The 18,674-nt window shown below is 59.5% G+C and overlaps 1 protein-coding gene across 2 annotated transcripts in view; it reads right to left on the bottom strand.

Moving 5' to 3' along the window:
- Positions 1-3,162: 3,162 nt before the first annotated feature.
- Positions 3,163-18,674, bottom strand: part of PTK7 (protein tyrosine kinase 7 (inactive)) — a 32,534-nt gene continuing 17,022 nt past the window's right edge. Inside the window, exons 2-20 of one of the 2 annotated variants that reach the window (XM_066177631.1) lie at positions 14,494-14,787; positions 13,852-13,954; positions 13,178-13,368; positions 12,470-12,617; positions 11,440-11,570; positions 10,924-11,190; positions 10,563-10,696; positions 10,073-10,208; positions 9,845-9,964; positions 9,551-9,700; positions 9,162-9,312; positions 8,575-8,702; positions 8,115-8,327; positions 5,669-5,824; positions 5,254-5,486; positions 4,626-4,706; positions 4,394-4,545; positions 4,141-4,319; positions 3,163-3,973 (exon numbers count right to left, since the gene is read on the bottom strand). In XM_066177631.1, the coding sequence (XP_066033728.1) occupies positions 3,813-3,973; positions 4,141-4,319; positions 4,394-4,545; positions 4,626-4,706; positions 5,254-5,486; positions 5,669-5,824; positions 8,115-8,327; positions 8,575-8,702; positions 9,162-9,312; positions 9,551-9,700; positions 9,845-9,964; positions 10,073-10,208; positions 10,563-10,696; positions 10,924-11,190; positions 11,440-11,570; positions 12,470-12,617; positions 13,178-13,368; positions 13,852-13,954; positions 14,494-14,787 (3,128 nt within the window). In that variant the 3' untranslated portion in view covers positions 3,163-3,812. The remainder of the gene's footprint in view (positions 3,974-4,140; positions 4,320-4,393; positions 4,546-4,625; positions 4,707-5,253; positions 5,487-5,668; positions 5,825-8,114; positions 8,328-8,574; positions 8,703-9,161; positions 9,313-9,550; positions 9,701-9,844; positions 9,965-10,072; positions 10,209-10,562; positions 10,697-10,923; positions 11,191-11,439; positions 11,571-12,469; positions 12,618-13,177; positions 13,369-13,851; positions 13,955-14,493; positions 14,788-18,674) is intronic. The other variant, XM_066177632.1, reaches the window with a different exon arrangement.

Genomic DNA, 18,674 nt, shown 5'->3' with positions numbered 1-18,674 from the left:
TGCAGGGCACGGGAGTGAAGGAGGTATGTCCAAAGCACACCGTGCTGAAGCACAGGCTGACCACGAACTATTAGAAAATAAGATCTCCCATTTAACGGGATGGGCCGCATCCCATACCTTCAAACCCACGGGGGCTGAGGCTGGGGTTCTGTCCCACGGCCGTGCAGGGTGGCACAGAGCACCTGGACAGGTGGGAAGGGGCTGCTCAGACCCGGCTCTGCACAGCAGATGGCTCCCAACACTTGGCACGGGTCACATCCTCCGTGCAGGCGTGACCCGGCACCGCCACAGCGGAGGGACAGCCCACACGGGACCGTGCAAAGCAAAGGTGCAAGAGGGACAGGACAGCACCGCCCCGGAGCTCAAAGCTGTGAGGACAGAGAATCCTTAGCTGGGAAAAGGCGGTCTCCCAGACCCTGTCCTGCAGACAGGAACTGCATCCCAGGGCAAGACCTCACCTCTGGCAGCAGCAGTCCCGCCACAGACCCATTTGGTCTCCTGGGCACCCCACAGAGGGTTCTGTAGCTCGCACAAGCCCTCTCCATATCTGCCTCATCACTCAGAGGACACACAGGCTCAGCAGCAACCCTCACAGCTGTCCCCACAGCCCAGCGCCAACCTCCTCCAGAGCAAGGGAGTAACTGCAAACCCCACCACCCCCCGGCTGCCCCCACCGCCTCCCCCTCCTCCCGCCAGCCATGCTCCTCCAGTGAGCACACATGCCATTTATAGCTCCCAGCACGGCTGCTGGAGCTCACATGCCTCCCATCACATGCCCTGGCCACCCTCCCTTCAAGCTGAGCACAGACCACACCTGGCACAGGTGAGACCCAAGCCCTGGCCGTGCCCCGCCAGGCTGAGGAAGGGTCAGCAGGACCCTCTGCGCGGCTGGAGGCACCAGAGAGGCTGGGAACAATGAACGCGTGGACCTGACAGCCACAGCCAGGGCAGTCTCCCTGCTCAGCACAAGCATGCACTCGCTGCAGGTAGCAGGATTTGGTTTTATCTTGCTCGCGGGACAGCTACACGCTCCTTTTCTCCTCTGGGCCTTCCAATCGCAAGGCCTTTTGCTCCCCAAGCCTCATCCTGTGGATGCTTTCCAAGATGCTTGTCCTGCTCGTGCTCTGAGCAGGCCCAGAGCTTCAGCCTGCCCCAGCTTCCCGGGATGCCAATCTCTCACCAAGGCAGCCAGCCCCACCCTGGAGAGCCAAGCCCTGTCCCCAAACCACCATCACCCACGGGCCACAAGGTACCAGCAGGTCCCCACTTAACCAAACCAGCAGCCACTGACAACTGAGAGCAGCTTAAAGCAAGTTTTCAGCCTTCAGGGATTTTCTCATTTATAACTCTTGCATCATTAAATTCCCATTTCAAGCCCTGTTCTAACACAGCTTTAGGGCACAGCTCTCAACGCTGCTTTCCCCCAAAGTTACCTCCAGACAAGCTGCCTGACAGCTCCACAGGAGCACAGACCCTGCTGCCAGCATGACCCCAGACCTCTACATCCCCTTTTCAATCCTCCTGCGGGCAATTGCAACCAGTGACTATTCATCCTTTTCCAGCTCTTCATCCACACCGGAGCTTGCTTAAAACAAACCCAAAAGCACAGGCCTGAGCTTAAATGCAGCTCAGGAGTGTGGGGAAGCCCCAGCTGAGGCTGCTTAGGACAATTTTAAGGCCCGTTTCTTTGCACACAAGTGTCTGACACAGCTGCAGAAGAGCCCCGGGACAGCAGAGGAAACCAGAGCAAAAGCAAAAAGCCCTTCCTCAAGCTGCACAGCAGATCTATGCACTCACAGACCAGGGGTGCTCAGAGGATGCAGCAGTGCAGGAGGAGTTTGGATAGCTTAAGGGCAAGAGAAAACATCAGGGACTGCTGGAAATACCTGGTTTGGAGGTCTTTATGCTTCAGGGAGTTGTTCATTGGGACTAACACACAGCTGCTTGCTGTTCTCTTACACTGTTCAGCCAATGTTCAATTTTGGCCACAGCTGGTGGCTCTCTAGGTGGACCTGTGCTCTGAGGGAGCCATGGGGTTCCTTCTGGCCCTGGATACCACACATGGCCTTCTCTAAGGTGTTCCTCACTCCGGGCAATTGGATCCCACCTGTCTCGGGTTCAATGAAAGATGTGTTCTATTCCCACCTGTTGAAACTGGTTCAAGAGGTGTTTTTCTTTATCTCGTAACTCCAGGGAGGAGGGGAAAGGTGTCTTCTGTTAACGGGCAGCTGTTAAACCAGCTGGGGCCGTGTTCTTTATCCCTTCCAGGCCCCATCCTCCCTCCAGGGGATCTCTGCTGTCCATGGGCCATGGAGGCTCACTGCAGGGCTGAGACAATTCCATCATCCCAGTGGGAGATGCTTCACCCAGAGAGCCACCAGCTGTGGCCAAAATCGAACGTTTACTGAACAGTGTAACATTTCTGATCCATCCCTGATTAAAGCAGAGCCAACTACACTGGGTAGCTCAGGGCTTCTCTGTTCCAGGACTGGGTATCTCTGATGACCATGATGCCACAGCTTCTCTGGGACTCAGACTTTATTACCCTCGAGGGGAAGCATTTCCCCTAACACCCAGTATCAATGTCCCTTTGTGGGGACTGGGGCTTCCTGTACACCACGTGCACACCTTTCCTCTCCTGAGAAGAGACTGCCAGGGCCCTGCTGCTGTTCTGGGCCATTAGCACAGAGGAGAGGGCTGCAGACCACATGTGACAGCAGCATGTTCCCCCGTGTCCCCATCCAGGCCTGGCCCTGGTAGCATCCTGCAAGGAGCAGCAGCTGAAATCTCCTGCACAAAACCACAACCCCAGTGTGGGCCACAGAGGTGGGTGCACAAACCCAAGCGGTACCTGAAGTGGGGGCAGCCAACCAACATGTCCATGAGTGGGTGTTTGCTTGGAGTCTGAGGGGGACATTTCCTCTTGAGACAAGTCCCTCTTGGAGAGCAGCCCACGACTGCCCAGAGAGGCAGTGAGTGCTGAGGCAAAGTGCTCCCTCAGGGCTGGGAACAGCAGCTCAGATTCACCTGAGAAGGGGGCAAAGGGGTTAAACACAGCCTGAGGAACGAGCCCCAAACCCTACCCAGGATCCACGAGGAGGAAAACCGCTATCTGACAGCAGTATTTTACAAAGACAAAAAAAACCCAAAAAAAAAAAAAAAAAAAAAAAAAAGCGCCTTCTTTATTGAGAGCAGCACATAAAAACCCAACAAAACCCAACCCTTCTTGGCTGCAGTACCCTCCACTCAAGCAAACAAACTAACCCACTCTAGGCTGCATTCCAGTAACAGAAATACTATGGTAGGGAGGAGTCAGCGCTCTGGAAGAGGGAGACGGGGGGCTCTGCCCAGAGTCGTAAGTACAAAAAAAGGCACAGGGTAACTGGGAAAGGTAGTGAGCTCCTTCATATGCCAGGCACTTTGTGCTCCTGTTGGCTGGCCTGTCCCCGCGGGGAGGGGAAGGCAGGCATGCCTAGCACAGACGGACGGAGAGCGCCGGGCCAGGCCGGCAGAGATGGACGTGGCGAGCAGGGACGCCCAAGCTCCATCCACACCAGCAGCCTGAGGGCACCGGGCTGAGCAGGCAGGGGGCAGGAGGCAGCAAGGGCTGTCTTTGGGGACCCACTGGGGACGGGGCTGGGGCTGGGGGACACTGGCTTGTGCTTTGAGTCCAGCAGCTGCTGATGCTGAGCTGCTCGCTGGCGCATCGGGGTCGGGCTCAGCAAGGGGCTGTGGGAGTGCCGGGGGCTCCCCGGGCACAGACAGACCCCTGTCCACCCCGCCACATCCTTCACCAGCAAGGGCTGGGGTGCTCAGGCTTTGCTGTCGGCCGGGCTGTCCCCAAGGGTGGTGGCAAGCTCGCTGAAGGAGGGCCGGTCCTTGGGGCTGGGGGCCCAGCAGCGCTGCATCAGCTTGGCCAGGCGGGACGGGCACCCCTCGGGCTGCGGCAGCTTCGTCTTCCCTGACTGCAGACCTGCCACGAGAGAAAAGTCCCAGGGGCCGTTGGGAGGGGTGGGATCCTCTCAGCAGCTCTCCGTGCAGGCCGGGACAGCCTCCCCAGCACTGTCACACAGCCTGTCTGGCCCCCCCTTAGCACAGGAAAACCAAATTCCAGCGACAGCAACAAGGTGCTCCACGTACCTGCCAGGACCTCATCATCTGCCAGTGGGGTGTAGGGCATCTCCCCATGCGTGAAGACCTCCCACATGAGCACCCCAAAGGACCACACATCCGACTTGGTGGAGAACTCATCCTCCAGCACGGCCTCGGGTGGCATCCAGCGCAGCGGGATCCAGGCCTGGCGGAAGTGGTAGTACTCGCTGCGGGCAGGACGGGCAGGCAGTGAGACCGGGGCCGCTCCCTCCCCTCCCATTCCCCTGGCGGGCTCCCTGACCTGTTGTACACGTCCTTGCTGAGGCTCAGCGAGGAGACCTTGACCTGGCGCTGGGCGCTGACCAGGCAGTTCCTGGCTGCCAGATCCCGGTGCACAAACCTGCCGTTGGAGAGGTGCTCCATGCCCAGGGCCACCTGTGTGCACAGAGACACCTGACCCCAGAGAGCCGTCAGCACTGGCCGCCCGCCCCAGGGCCCCCAGCCCCACAGCACTGCCAAAGCTGCACGGTCACCTTGTGTTTGGTAGTCAGTGGCTGGGGCTTCAGAGACTCATCTTTGCTCTTGGAGATCCTCAGGAACTGCTTCAGGTCGCCCTGGGAGACAGACAGCACTTCAGAGTCAGCACCTCTACGTGCTGACAAGTCTCACTGGCCCCTGCAGTGCCAGAATGTGGCAGGCCCACAGACCCTTATCTCCTGATCAATGGCTCCTGCCTGCCCTCCCGGTCCCTGCCTTGTAGGGCAAGCCCTTATCTTGTTTCTGGCCCTCAACTAGCTAAGATCAGGGCAAGCAGGCCTGAAATCTCCAGGTTTTTCATGCCCCAAATCTATTTCTCTCCAACAAACTCCAGACTCCTCACAGCCCTTAGCATTCACAGCCATTCTGGAGCATGGGGCCCCGCAGCTTAGCTTATATAGCCGAGTCCAGGACACAAACCAGAGACCAGGAGGATGCAGAGGACAAAGTCACTTCCAGGTCTTGCAGGAGCCTCCCATTCCCCTTGCGACTCCTCCAGAGGCTGGGAACAGCAGTAAGCTCAGCCTGGCTCCTCACACCTTGACTGCCCCGTGCTGCCAGCCCGCTGTCACACTTGCAGGCGCCACAGGCCCTGCTGTCCCCTCCGTGCTGGCAGGCCCTTACCAGGTCCACGTACTCCAGCACCATGTAGTGAGGCTCTGCCTCGCGGCACAGCCCCAGCAGCCGCACCACGTTGGCGTGGTTCAGCTTCCCAAACATCTCTGCCTCCCGACGGAAGTCCAGCTGCAGCTGCTCGTCCCTGGTCTGCAGGCTCTTCACCAGCACCAGAGCTTCACCCTCACCATCCTCTGCGCCCTTGGCCTTGGCCAGGAACACTTCGCCGAACTCCCCCCTGCCTGGAAGCGCGGACAAGCACAGGGACGGGCGGCGGGCGTTAGGACGGTGTGCCGGACATTCCGGGGGCCGCAGGGCCCCCTGCACCCCGCACAGCCCGTTCTCTGGCTGGCATGTGCTGGGGTTTCAGGCACAGGACTGACTCCTGCTGGAGTGGGGACGGGGCCAGGGTGGCCCAGCATACCCAGGGTTGTGATTGTCTGCAGGTTGGACCGCGGGAAGTGCATCTTGTCGGCGGCGCTGTGGCGCTTGCTGGCCCCAGAGCTGCTGCCCAGGTTGGTCAAGGCCACTTCTTCCTGAATCTCTGCTGTCATCTGCCCGTTCTGCAGCAGGGCACCGCCTGCCAGGGAAGCACAAATAGCTGCAGCATCCTGCCAGGCCACACAGTGAAAGTTATTCTGGGGCTCAGCCCCTGCTGGGGCTCTGACACTCCAAGCACTCCAGCCTGATGTCCAGCCCCGGGCAGCAGAGTGGCCCGGCCTCAGTTTTTGCCCCATCTCTGGCAGCCCGGCAGCCACCCATGAAATCAGATGCTGAGCAATGGCTTTGGTCCCAGAGCCAGCCAGCCCCATCTGGCCTTGTCCATCCCACGCCTCTCAGTCACCCCCAGGCAGTGGCTGCATCCAAACCACCGTGACAAACTCTGCAGGACGGCAGCAGGGGATGGGATGGGTGAGGCAGAGATGGAGCAGACGGACACTGCTCACTCTAACCACAACCTCTTGATACCCAAGAGACTCTCGTGTCTATCTGGCATCAGCTGCTGCAGTCTGACGTCCCTGCTCCTTACTCACTTCCCAGCAAGCCATGGGAACGTCCTTGGAAATGCTGAACCTGTGAGACCAGCCCGGCGTGGATTTTAACTGCCTGGGTTAAAGCAGTGCTTCAACCTGTCCTTGCAATCAACCCCAGCAAGGCTTCTGCACAGGAACTTCACTAGGAATCTCCCTAGCACAAGCACAACCCAGAGAACAGGACAAAACGTGACTGCCTTGAGAAAGTAGAAACCCCTGCATTTTACAGGCAGCTTGGAGGGAAATGACTGCATAGATGGCAAACCTTGCTTTTGACAGCATTTACTGCTTGGATCAGAGCTGGTTACTAGGCAGTAGTACTTTCCAGAAGATGAAGGCAAGAGCTGGAGTTTAAAACAGGGAACAACCCTGAGCTAGGGTCACTCACACACCTGCAGCACCACTCTGTACACTACTCCACTGCAGCTGCTCCTGGAATAAGCACTAGGCAAACAGCCACGCAACAGGAAATTACAAAATTAAGACAACCCAGCACGAGGTAACTCCAACAGGAGTCCCACTGCCTGGAGTTTCCATCACCAGCACATCCTGAGCAGGCCTGGCCACCGTGACAGGGACCAAGGCTTTGCCACAGGCAGGACTGGGGCTGTGAACACTGAGACACGTTGACTTTAGAGCCATGGCTACTGACAGCTGCCTGCTCTCACATGGTGGATTAAGATTTGCAGAGATAAAAGCAAAAAACCACCACTTATCCCATAAATCAAAGCTGGATGCTCCCTACACCCTGCCTGTTTTTACACTCGTTATCAGCAGGGCTGTTTGACCCTGTGCTGGCTGCACTCATGACTAATCGTGTCTCAAGACCACAAGCCTGAAGCCAAGAGGATAACACAAGACGACCACTGCAACCGTGCCAAAAAACTGCTGAAGGCTGCAGAGTGAGCGTGCTGCCACTGAGAGACAGCAGCAGCAGGCAGAGACACTTCTGAGAACAGACGCTGCCATGTTTCACAGAGCCTGGACAAGGTAACAAACGGACAGGAGGCTTCATTCACGTATCCAGCAGTCCAGAGGGGTGTAAGGAAGCTGCCTGCTTTGCCCACCTGCCTGCAACACCTGAGCATCTGCTGGAGAAACAAACACAGCCAAGCTGCCCCAGAGACACTAGCACAGAAATCAGTCCTCACAGCCATGAGCCTCCCCAAATGCTTTGTCTGTATTCAGTGAAAAAAAAGCAGCAGAGTCAGATAGGGATACCGAGAGCAAACTCTTGGTACAGAGGATGTGGCACACCAAGATAAACATCTGAGACCACCTCAGAAATTCCTTCCCAGGAAGGGGATGCTGGCCAGAGCCTCCAGGCACAGGTGAGCCGCCTGTGACTTTTGCACAGGAAGATCTCACAGTGGTGACAGATGCAGAGCACCGAGATGCTCCTGCATCCCTGCTCCTAGGAGGTTCCCCACAGCCAGACTTCTCCTCTGGAGGTCTGGCTCTGTTCAAAGTGCCAATGCAAGGAGAAAACCAAGAGGGAGTTTTGTTTTGCCAGGCCCTCACAGCAACTTGCACGTGATCAGGACACGGCTGTGTGCTGGAGAACTGGGAGGGGGAACATCTGCATTTACGAGGAATATGAATGGAGAGATCCAGGATGCAGGAGTGATACACAACTCAGCAGACAGAGGTGGCCACAATGTGAGGCTGGGATTCAGCTTACACACTTACTTGCCCATTTCTCACCTGGCAGCAGGTCCCTGCCACCAGCCAAAAAGCAGAGTGAGAGGCCATGGGTTAGGGGTCGTCCCAATCCCTGGGAGCCCCCTGCAGCACGGGGACAGGGGCCAGCAGGGAAGCCCCCAGCCTCAGGCGTACCGGCCTCACCGTTCAGACACTCCATTTCAGGCTCCTCGCCCTCTGGGTGCTTCTTCAGCCTCTTGGCTTTTCTCCTCTTCTTACAGTAGAACATCAGCCCCAGCACAATGATGATGTAGGCAACAGCCGCCCCCACTGAGAGCCCAATGGTCTGGATCATCTTGTAGGGTGTGTGGCCGCCAGGTCCCTCATCCTCTTCTGCTGCTGGCTTGTCTGTGGGGCAGAGAGCATCCAGCACATGGGGGCACGGAGGGATTTCCCAAACCCTGCTCAGGAAGGTGCTGGAGGGATGTGAAGAGCCCCCAGCCCCTACCGCGGCCACCTCCTCACCCAGCCCACAGCACGACGGGCACGCCCCTCAGCATTCCAGTGGGGATGCTCTAGGCACCACCAGAGCCAGAAGCAGGGCCTGCAGGGATTCCAGGAGGTCACGTCCCAGAGCACGGGCCACCTTCCTTACCTACAACATACAGGAAGGCCTCCCGGTGCTTGATGTTGCAGCTGTTGCCAGCAATGCAGGTGTACTTTCCAGAGTCCTCGTCGGTGACGTCGTAAATCACCAGGGAGCCGTTGGGCATGATCTGGATCCTGCCAACCACACACACACAGGGCTCTTGGCCAATGCCAGAGGGCAGAGGCAGGCTTGGGGCACCTGCAGGCCCCCCTCCCCAGGATGCCTCAGCCCCACGTCCCCAGCGCCATCAGCTTCCATGTCCCCAGGATGTCTCAGCCCCACGTCCCCAGTGCCACCAGCTTCCATGTCCCCAGGATGTCTCAGCCCCACATCCCCAGTGCCACCAGCTTTGATCTCAGGCCGTGCAGCAGGTAGGAACAGGTGACTGCAGCTCAGTCACAGCTTGGGAGCTGTGGCAGAAAGGGAAACCCCGGGGCCAGGAGAGTCCAGGTCCTGGCATGTGGAGTCAATTACATGTCCATCAAGCTGGAAACCCAGGACTGCACCACCGGCACCCTCATCCTGGCAGGGGCGAGGGGTACTTGGGAATGTCCTGCTGCACTACGTGTCAGTTAGGAATGGAGGCTGCGGACCTGGGCAGGAGCTTGCCGGGATCCAAAATCTTGTCCTTCCCTTTCCACTGGATGTGTGGCACGGGGTCCCCCTCTGCCTGGCACTGGAACATGGCTGTGTGGCCCGGGTACACCGTTGTGGGCTCTGGCTCCAGCTTGAAGGTGACGTAAACTGAAGGCAGAGAGGTGACATGAAGGCTGTCAGCTCCTGGGAATGGTGCTAAGCTCCCACAAGGGAGCACAGCCAGCGCAGTGGCACGTGCCCTCTCGGGCTGTATGCAGAGCACTGACAAACCAGACGCACGAGTGCCATGGGACACAGCTCGGGGTCAGGCCAGACACTGCTGTCTGTGCCCCCCAGGCAAACCCAGCAGAGCAGGAAAGGGCCCTGCCTGCCCCCGAGCCCTCACCTGCTACCACGAGCTGCACGGTGGCCCGGATCTCGCCCTGGGGCCTGTTGGAGGCGATGCAGGTGTAGTTCCCAGAGTCGTTCCTGCTCACCTTGTGGAAGGACAGGATGCCAGCATTGTGGCTGACGTGGGATGGCAGGCTGCTCCCATCTGCAGGACACCAGAGGAGGATACAGCAGTCACGCCGGGAGCACTGGGCCACGCTGCTGCTTCACCCAGGCCGGAGCTGGCACAGCATCAAGCTGCCGTGGCCTCGGGCCAGAAGCAGACACACCCCAACCAAACCCCCCTGACCTGTCTTAGTCCACTGGATGGTGGGCTTTTCCCGGCCCGTGGCCGAGCAGGACACGGTCACCTCCTTATCAAACTCCATGCACTGCAGGGGCTGAGGCGGCGGGGTGAACTTCAGCTTCTCTGCAACACACAGAGGAGGCGTTCGGGCTCCCTCCCCGCCGAGGACAGCCCGGGGCTGGAGGTGCCCCAGCCGCAGCCCAGGGAGGGCCTGAGGGGCTGCCGGCGTACCCAGCACGTGCACGCGGGCGTATCCCTCGATGCTGCCGGCCGGGGTGCTGCTCACACACTTGTACACGGTGCCGTCGTACACCTCCACGTTGTTGATGCGCAGCGTCCCGTTCTCCCAGATCTCGAACCGCGAGTCCTGCCCGGGGCGGGGCGCAAACGTCACCAGCCCGGCGGCGTCACAGCCCTCGCCCGGGGCACCGCTGACACCCCGCAGGCCTCAGATAAACACAGCCCTGCTGAGGCCCACACGCAGAGCTGAGACAAGCTGCGGGGACCCTTCTCTTGCCCCTGCCCCAAAAGCACAGGGCCGGCTGCCAGAGACCGCCAGCTGTGCACCCACACGACAGCAGGATGGAGCTAGCGCCAGAACAAAGTGGGGCTGGCAGGGAAGCCGGGCCCGGGAACAAGGTGAGACACAGCAGCAGCAGCAGCAGAGCGGGTGCCCAGCAGACGTGCCCACGAGAGGCAGGGCCTTGCCTCGCGGCCTCACCTCAGAGATGGAGACGCCGTTGCGGTACCAGGTGACGGTGGGTTTCAGGGAGGCCTTGCTGAGGCAGTGCAGGTATCCTGGCTTGCTCTCCTCCAGCTGGCTGTCCTTGGGCATCTCCACCCATTTGGGAACGGCTGGGCACGAAGGCAAGGGGGTTACACAGAGCCACTCCCTGCCCCTCTGGCCAGCAGCAGTGCAGAACGCACGGGCAGCGTGCAACCAGCCAGGGGGCCCCGCAGCTCAGCCAGGAGAGGTGCCCCTCTGTGTCAGCGAGGTGATGAGCCATGCTGCCCACCCAGCTCACCCCAACCCCCTATCCAGCCCCTCTTCTGCTCCCAGCCTTTTCAGAAAGTTTCCCTACTAGCCACAGTGATGCTCAGCTCCTGTTTCTTCTCTCCAGCCTTGTTGGCAGCATGGCACGTGTAGATCCCCGCATCCATCTCGGTGATACTGGTGAAAATGAGCTGCTCTGCCTCTTGGTACACCCTGCCAGCGGCGGGAACTCGTTCCTGGTTCCTCTCCCACCAGACCTGGGGTGTGGGTACGCCCTGTGGGGCAGGGCAGGACACGCGATGCCCCTGGTTGGCTGTCAACACCTTCGGGGAGAAGGGTGCCATGTCTTCAATCTCTGAGGGGAACACGAGACAACAGGGCTCAAAGAGGGCAAGGACATGCAGCCAACCCACCAGCACCACCATCCACATGGGAGGCACCACTTAAAGGAGAGAGCACACAAGCCGTGTTTGCTCCCCTCTTGCAGACAGCACGGATGAACCACTGCAGGCACTGACCCGCTGCTGTATTGTCACACGGCTCCAGAGTGGCACTGGAGCTCTGGGACCCCCTGCCCACCCTGCCACCGGCCCCAGGACCTCACCTGCCAGCCGCAGAGTTGCCTTCAGCACCAGGGTTTTGCCCCTCTGCCCACGGCCAACGCACTTATAGACACCGGTGCTGCGAGCCCTCACCTGGGTGATCAGCAGGGAGCCGTTGGCAAACACGGTGGTCCTGGGCACAGGAAGGGCTCAGTGGGCACCTCTGCAGGACACGGGCACAGCTACAGCCCCGAGATGTCCCGCATGAGCCCGTGGAACCAACGGGGAGCCAAGGCAAAGCTTCCCAGCACACATGGACAAGGTTGGGACACGTTCCTCACGGAGGAAATGAGCTCCGAGAAGTCTTTTTCTTGGTCAAGAGCTGGCTGCCACCAAAGAATGCATCACACCAAGCATGAGCCAGCTCTGAGAGCACACGGAGCCAGGAGGAAGGGGCAGGGGACACAAGGTGGCGCCCGGGGGCTGCCAGGCACCCCGGTGGCACTGCTGGCCTTCCAGGGTCTGGGACAGTCACATCCCAGCTCCAGGATCACTGCCCCTGCTTTGCGGACCACCCCATGCTTGGGCTGTCTGGGGCTCAGAAACACTCCTGGCTCCGGGGAGGAATGTGGAAGGGCAGGAGATCCACGGGCTCAGGGATTGCTGTGGGGGCTGGGAGGCATTCCCAAGTCTGGGGATCACCACACGCTGGCAGCTGGTACTGGGACCCACCCCTGACTGTGAATTGCCCTAAGTGGGTGTCTGGAGCTTGAGCTTCCCTGGCTCCACAGAATCACCACATCTGGGGCTGAGAGACACCCCCAACCGTGGGGCCACCACGCCTGGGCATCGAGAACTGCCAGCCCCACAGGCCTGTGTGAGGACAAACTGCTCCCTGAGTCCTGTTCAGGTACATGCCGTGCCCAAGGACCAAGTCCCTGCTAAACCCAGGCCAGTCAAGGTGGGAAACCAACCCCCGTGGCCACTCCGATGTTGCCCACAAGCACAGACAGGGTTTGACCTCTCTCTTTGTTCTGGAACACAGTGCCCCTCTCCTCCCAGCCCGGCCCACATCACTGGGGCCCCTGTTACTTGGATCTGTTGGAGATGGGGTTGTCCTCAAAGAGCCATTCCTGCGTGGGAGGGGGCACGGCTGCAAACTGGCAGTCAAACATGGCCTCCTCGTTCTTGCTCACGATGAGGTCCTGGGGGACGACCACCGCCTGAGGAAAGCTCTCGTCTGCAACGGCAGAGACCACAGCAGGCTGAGATGGACAGAGGGGCCCCTGGGGTCCCCACACCAGTGCCCTGGCAAAGCTCAAGGAACAGCTGGCTGCACCCTGCAAGCCTGAAGGAGGCAAATGTGCCAGCACGGCTGGAGTTACGGACTCAGAGCCCAGGGCTGCACGTGGGAGCTGCTCTGGGGAAAAGCCCTTCTGCTCCCAGCTAGGCCCTGAGCACCCTGGCTCCTAGCTAACGGCTCAAAGCCGGCACTGGACGGTTCCAAACACCCCTCTAATGTCAGCAATTCCCGTCCTCCTTGGGGCTTGCCTCCAAAGGCCAACAGGGCATCATCTACCCACAAGGCACGGTATCGGCGAAACCAGGAGCACCTACAGCCTCCAGGGTGCTCCATCACAGGGAGGAGACAAGGTAAATGTGCTCCAGAAGGACGCAGGGGCAAATTCACCCCCCCAGACACAGGGGCTGGGCTCCAGCCCGGCCAGGATCCGCCGGCTCCGTCCCCAGGCTGACGGGGAGGCTGCGGGCAGGCCAGCGCACAGCCGGGGCGCCACTCACCGACGACGCTGAGCGTGAAGTTGTTGCGGCTGCAGACGGAGCCCACGGCGCTGCGGGCGCAGCAGGAGTACAGCCCGCTGTCGTCGGGGCCGGCGCTCTGCAGCGTCAGCGTCCGCTCCTTGCTGCTCACCGAGTAGGTGCCGCGGCCCTCGGGGAGGGGCTCCCCGTCCCGGAACCACTGCCACGCGGGGCTGCAACACAGGGGCCGGCAGGTGAGCGGGGCAGGCGCGGCCAGGCTGCCCCGGGAGCGGGTGTGCGGAGGAGACAGCCCAGAGATGGCCCCTGCCCTGGCTGTCCGCCCCACACAGACACCAAGCCATGAGACATGCAGCCAAGTGGACGGGACACGACCGGGAAGCGACGGAGAGCGACTGCGGCACACCGAGAAGCTCAGCAACTGGACTGTGACGGCCCATCCTTACTGTGCTCCTCGCTAGGTGGCTCTGGGGAAGCCGTTTTGCCTTCTCCCACGGCGCTCAGCCACAGGCTCAATCCTGCCCTTCGCCTCCCCTGACTCTACTGAATTCTTGCGGGAGAGAGGAGGGGAGGTGGGGGAGGAGGAGAAAGAAAAAGGTGGCGGGGGAGAGGGAGGGGGACGGAGAGAGAGAGAGAGACCACACAGCCAAGGTGCAGGGGCCCTTGGCAGGGTCCGCTCCTCGGGAGGCAACCCTTACCGTGGGTGGCCATCGATGTGACACCGCAGCACCACGGTGGAGGAGGGCTGGATCTCAGCTACGCTGGCCGGCTGCTTCAGAACCACACTGCCTGTCTCAATCCCTGTGGGATCAAACAACACCAACACAGCTGCCTCTCCAAACCTACAGAGCCCGGGCGGTGGTTATCGGTGACTCACGGGTAACCAGAGGAGGCAGCAAGGCCACAAGCACGCTTAGAGAGACACATGCCCTCGAGCCAGCGTGGAGTAAAGAGACAGCCACGCTGCAGAGATCCCACTCTGCCCTGTGCGGCTGTTCTCTGAGGGTTAAGGCGAGTCCTGAAAGGACCTGCAGTGCCCAGGACACACTTGCTGCAGCAATGTCCCAGTTTCATATGCCCAAAGGGGAAAGGCAGCAGGAGAAAGCATCTCAGACAGCCTCAGGGACACCAGAAGACACAGGAGGCCTACAGGGCAGGATGGACGTGGCAGCTGGAGAGGAATCCTACCGGAGCAGCCCAAGCTGCCCGACACAACCATCAGCAGACAGCCCGTAAAAACTCTTTCCAGCCTCGGCCCCCCCAGGAGAGCGCTCTTCCCCGTGCACGGTGGGCAGCAGCGGGCTGCGGTGCGCGCCCGGCCGCCCTCAGCCCACACTCACACTTGATGTTGAAGGAGGCGTTGGCCGTGCGCGCCTCCTCCCCGGTGAGCACGTTCCTGGCCAGGCACTGGAACACGCCGGCGTCCCGGTGCCGGTCCACGGCTGCGAACTGCAGGTTGCTGCCCTCCTTGAAGCGCTGCTCCGTGTCCTGGACGGGCTGCCCGTCCTGCAGCCACTGGAACTCCACGTCCCCGGGCTCCTTCACCTCGCAGCGGAGGATGGCGCCGCGGCCGTGCAGGGCGTCCTGCGAGTACGGCTCCTTGGTGAAAAGGATGCTGGCCCGGGCCCCCAGAGCTGCAGGGCAGGAGAGGGGGGCACGTTTAGAGCAGGGGAAGGAGCAGAGTGGGTCAGGTAAGCGTGTGTCGTTCTCAAGGGTCTCCAGGCAGAGCCACGTTAGGAGAAACGTAGCTCAAAGCACATCTGCCAAACCTAATTCAGAGTTTTAACAGATTTGAGCTCGGGTGCTAGCACAGCTGCTCTAAGCCTGCCTGCAGCAATCACTGGAACAGGAGTCCCTGAGCCTGGCACAGCCAAGGAGAGCCCTCTGCACCCTGGGGACAGGGGCATTAAGAGGGAGCTCCAGGACCCACTGCTGGGTGTCACACTTGCAGCCCGAACAGAGAGGTGTCCTGCAGTGTACGAGCCAGGAAGGCAGTCACCAAAACCCTAGAGAGCAAGCAGCCTCCTTGGCACTTCCAGTGTTTCTTTGAGTGCTTCTTGTCCTGTCCTTTGGGATGTGTCCCAGGTTCCGGCCTTGCATCAAGACTGTCCCTGATCAGAAACATGCACAGACTGTTTCTAGGTTTTCCTCAAAGTCCCTCTCCTCAGGACTACGTCTCTGACTCACCTCCACATCCCCCAGCAATCACCCAGAGAAACACTGGTGTGGAACAAGGATCATCTGTGTGAATCAACCCAGCAGCTGCTGGAACACAGCACAGGAGGATGCAACAGGGACACCACAAACCTGTGCTGGTGACTCAGCCCACTGGCAAGCAGAAGCAGAAACAACAAACTGCAATAGCTGTCCTTGGGGTCTGGAGGCACCTCTCCACAGAGGTGGAAACCCCACAGAGCCCTCCTTGACACACTGACACCCGCCCAAGAGCTGGGGGTGCTGGGGGCAGAGCAGGCAGTGCTTCCCTGGGCAGTGCCTGGCCTGGCTGCTCAGGGATGCTCACACATTCCCCAATCCAGCTGCAGCCTGCCCACGGCCAGCTGTGCAGGCTCTCTGCTCCGGTTACCAGCTGGAAAAGCAAGGGGAAGCAAACAAAAGGCAATTCAGCACACGACGGTGGCTCTCGGACTCTGTCACCAGCACCATGCTCTGCAGGGAAGGGGGCCAAGCCAGGCACATTTCGAGTATCTCGGAATGAAGATGAACAAGAGCGTGGTGAAAACAGTGCGCTCCCAGCACTGCAAGAGAAACAGTTTCAGAAAGTGGCTGCCTGGAGAAGTTACATGAGCAGTATGCAAGTCCACCTGAAAGGCAGCTCCTCTTTGGACACTCAGCCACATCCTCCTGCCTGGTGTTTGTATGAAAACCTGGTGAAGGGAAACAATTTGACAACACATCTCAGTCAGACAGAGCTGGGGATAAGGAACCCTTTCCCAAAAGAGACGTTTTGAAGACCACCAAATTCCAGAAAGCCGCAAGAACCCTTCCCATGCTGGAAAGCCTCTGGAGCCTGCGACACAGTGCAGGGCCCAAGGCAGTGCTGCTCATGGGCACCCTGGTGTCAGCCACACGCCTCCTGCAGGGCTGGTCTGAGCTCACAGCAGCAGCAAGGCGCACACACAGCCGCTCCCACAGGGTTTCACACCCGTCCCAAACGCATCAGCCAGGGGCTGCATTTTGCAGTGACCCTTCTGTCACAATTCCCAGCTGAACTTCCTCTGACCCCAGAGCTGCGAACTCCGAATTTGGCTGTTGCAGCAGAACAGCCACCTCCACGCATTTCCCTGGAACCTGTTGACGGTCCCGTTTTTCCTGGGTCTCATTCTGAGCCAGGTCCCATCAACACACTGCGCTCCAAGGGTCGGCGTGCCCAGCGAAGTCTCCACGGCCAGCTGCCACACACCTTCCCCGAAGGCAGGAACATCAGCCTGTGACAGCTGTCTCGCGAACACGGGAGGAACACACGCCTCAAGGTGATACAACGCGCAGGAACACGCGTCACGTCCGATCTGCCTCATCCAGAGCACTCGGCAAGGCAGCAACCACCCAGCCTCACCCGAACAGAGCCACGTGCTCAACAGCCTAAAAGCTCCAGAACATCAGGAGCTGAGCTCACGCCAGAAGAGGCCGGTGGGCCAGGCAGGCAGGAGGAAAGGGGAACAGAGCAGTCAAACCCACTCAGGTTTGAACCTACAGGACTGTCATTGTCCCCAGACACGCCCCAGGCACAACCATTTCAGCTCAAGCAAGACCCCTGTGATGAACACCTCATGGGCACAGGTGACAAGGCAAACCGGGATAAATAAATGCTAAAGTGCAGCAAGAGCCACGAACTGTGTTTTGTTTCGACGGCAGCATCCAAGGTGCCACCAGTGAACTGGCTGCACATGCCAGAAACCATTGTCCCAACCCTGCATCCCATCGGGGCTGCAAGCAAAGAGCAGGAGCAGCTAGATGTGGCCCAGACAGTTTTGGGGTGGGAGGCATCAGAAGCCCAGAGCTGGACACAGCTTTTCACAGGACTTCCCCGGCGTTCAGGGATGGGAAGTGCCGCACAAGCCAGGAAAAGGCTGCAGCCTGCAGGGTCCGTGCACCCTCCTCCACCCCCTGGGCTTTTGGGACAGCCTCAAGGAAGCCGTCCAAGGAGAGAGAGGGCATCTGTGTGGGATGCCATTATCCAGAGCCTGGGTAAAACCTGTACAAAGCCGGCAACCTCCACCTGTGCTGAATAAAGAAGAAAACGACTCTGTTTGCTCCACTCGGCAGCTGGAGGAGCCCCCGGCTCTCCTGTGTGCCAGAGCCACGGCCACGTGTGGCTCAGCCACTGCAGGCTGCCCCAGAGGGGAGAGCAAAGGCAGCCCCAGCTCAGACTGGACACCGTCCCAACAGCTTCTGCTGTGGTTTCATGAGCTCATCTGGGCTGGGACACACGGCTGGGAGCTGCTGAACACAGCGAAACGATTCCCTGAGTGAGAGCCACCTCAAAAACTATCCAGCAATGCCACATCAGCCTCAGCAAGGCCCAGCCAGAGCAGAGTTCTCCCCCAGAAGCACAGCTGGGCCAGCCACGGTCCTGCAGAGCCAACATGCAGCAGTCCCAAACGTGTGTGCTGGCAAACACCAGCCTCTGCAAAGGCATGTGACACCAGCCACCCCTGGCTGGAGAGAAAGAAACCCTCCTCACGTGTTTCTGGCCGAAAACTGTCCCAACTGTGGCTACAGAAAGCTTTTCAGGAAAGCTTCAGGCAGGTTAGATGAACAGGTTTGGAATGCAGCACGCCCGAAAACACCCAGAGGTGTGCTACCCAAAGGATCCCGAATTGAAAGGCAGAGCCCTCCTGCTGAGGTAACAGATAGGGGTTAAGTGGATTGTGTAGGGAGGTTGAACTGGTACCTACAGGGTATCATTCCCACACCACAAAGGAAATCATCCGCAGGGAGGGGACATGGACTGGTAGGATGCACAGGGATGGAGAGAAGAGCAGGATCAGATCCCACCTTGGCTCTGAGTGCATCCTTCTGGCAAAGATCTGAGTGCAGGAACACAGCATCCTCCAGGCAGTGGAACCCCCTGACCCAAACTAATTCCATTTTTTTGAGGAGGCAAATAGCAGCTTCCCAGGAAAACCAGGGACACCAACATATCTGCATTAGCAGGCCTAGATTCTAACAAGTGTATCTCCACTCACCTTTTCGTCTTGGGACGTCCCCAGGACTCAGCCATTGCTGGACTCCAGCCTGAGCACATGCAGAGCATTTCAGGTGACAAATGAAATCAACAAAGCCATCCCCAGGACAGACTTCTGAGCAGCCCTAAGAAGTCAGTCACTGCTGTCTGAAGCTCTGCAGAGTTAAGTTTTCAGTCCTATGGGGTCACCAAGGAAGCAAAGGACTCTCCACAGCTCTGGCAAAGGAGATGCAGCCCCATGGCAGCCAAGCCCCTGGAAAGCTGCTGGGGGCCCTGCTGGAGCAGAACAGCCCCCAGCATGGGGCTGCAGACCTT

Source organism: Chamaea fasciata, unplaced genomic scaffold, assembly GCF_029207755.1.
Source record: "Chamaea fasciata isolate MVZ Bird 193981 ecotype frontalis unplaced genomic scaffold, bChaFas1.0.hap1 SCAF_3, whole genome shotgun sequence".
Classification (NCBI taxonomy): Eukaryota; Metazoa; Chordata; class Aves; order Passeriformes; family Sylviidae; genus Chamaea; species Chamaea fasciata.
This window is presented reverse-complemented; position numbering and strand designations above follow the sequence as displayed.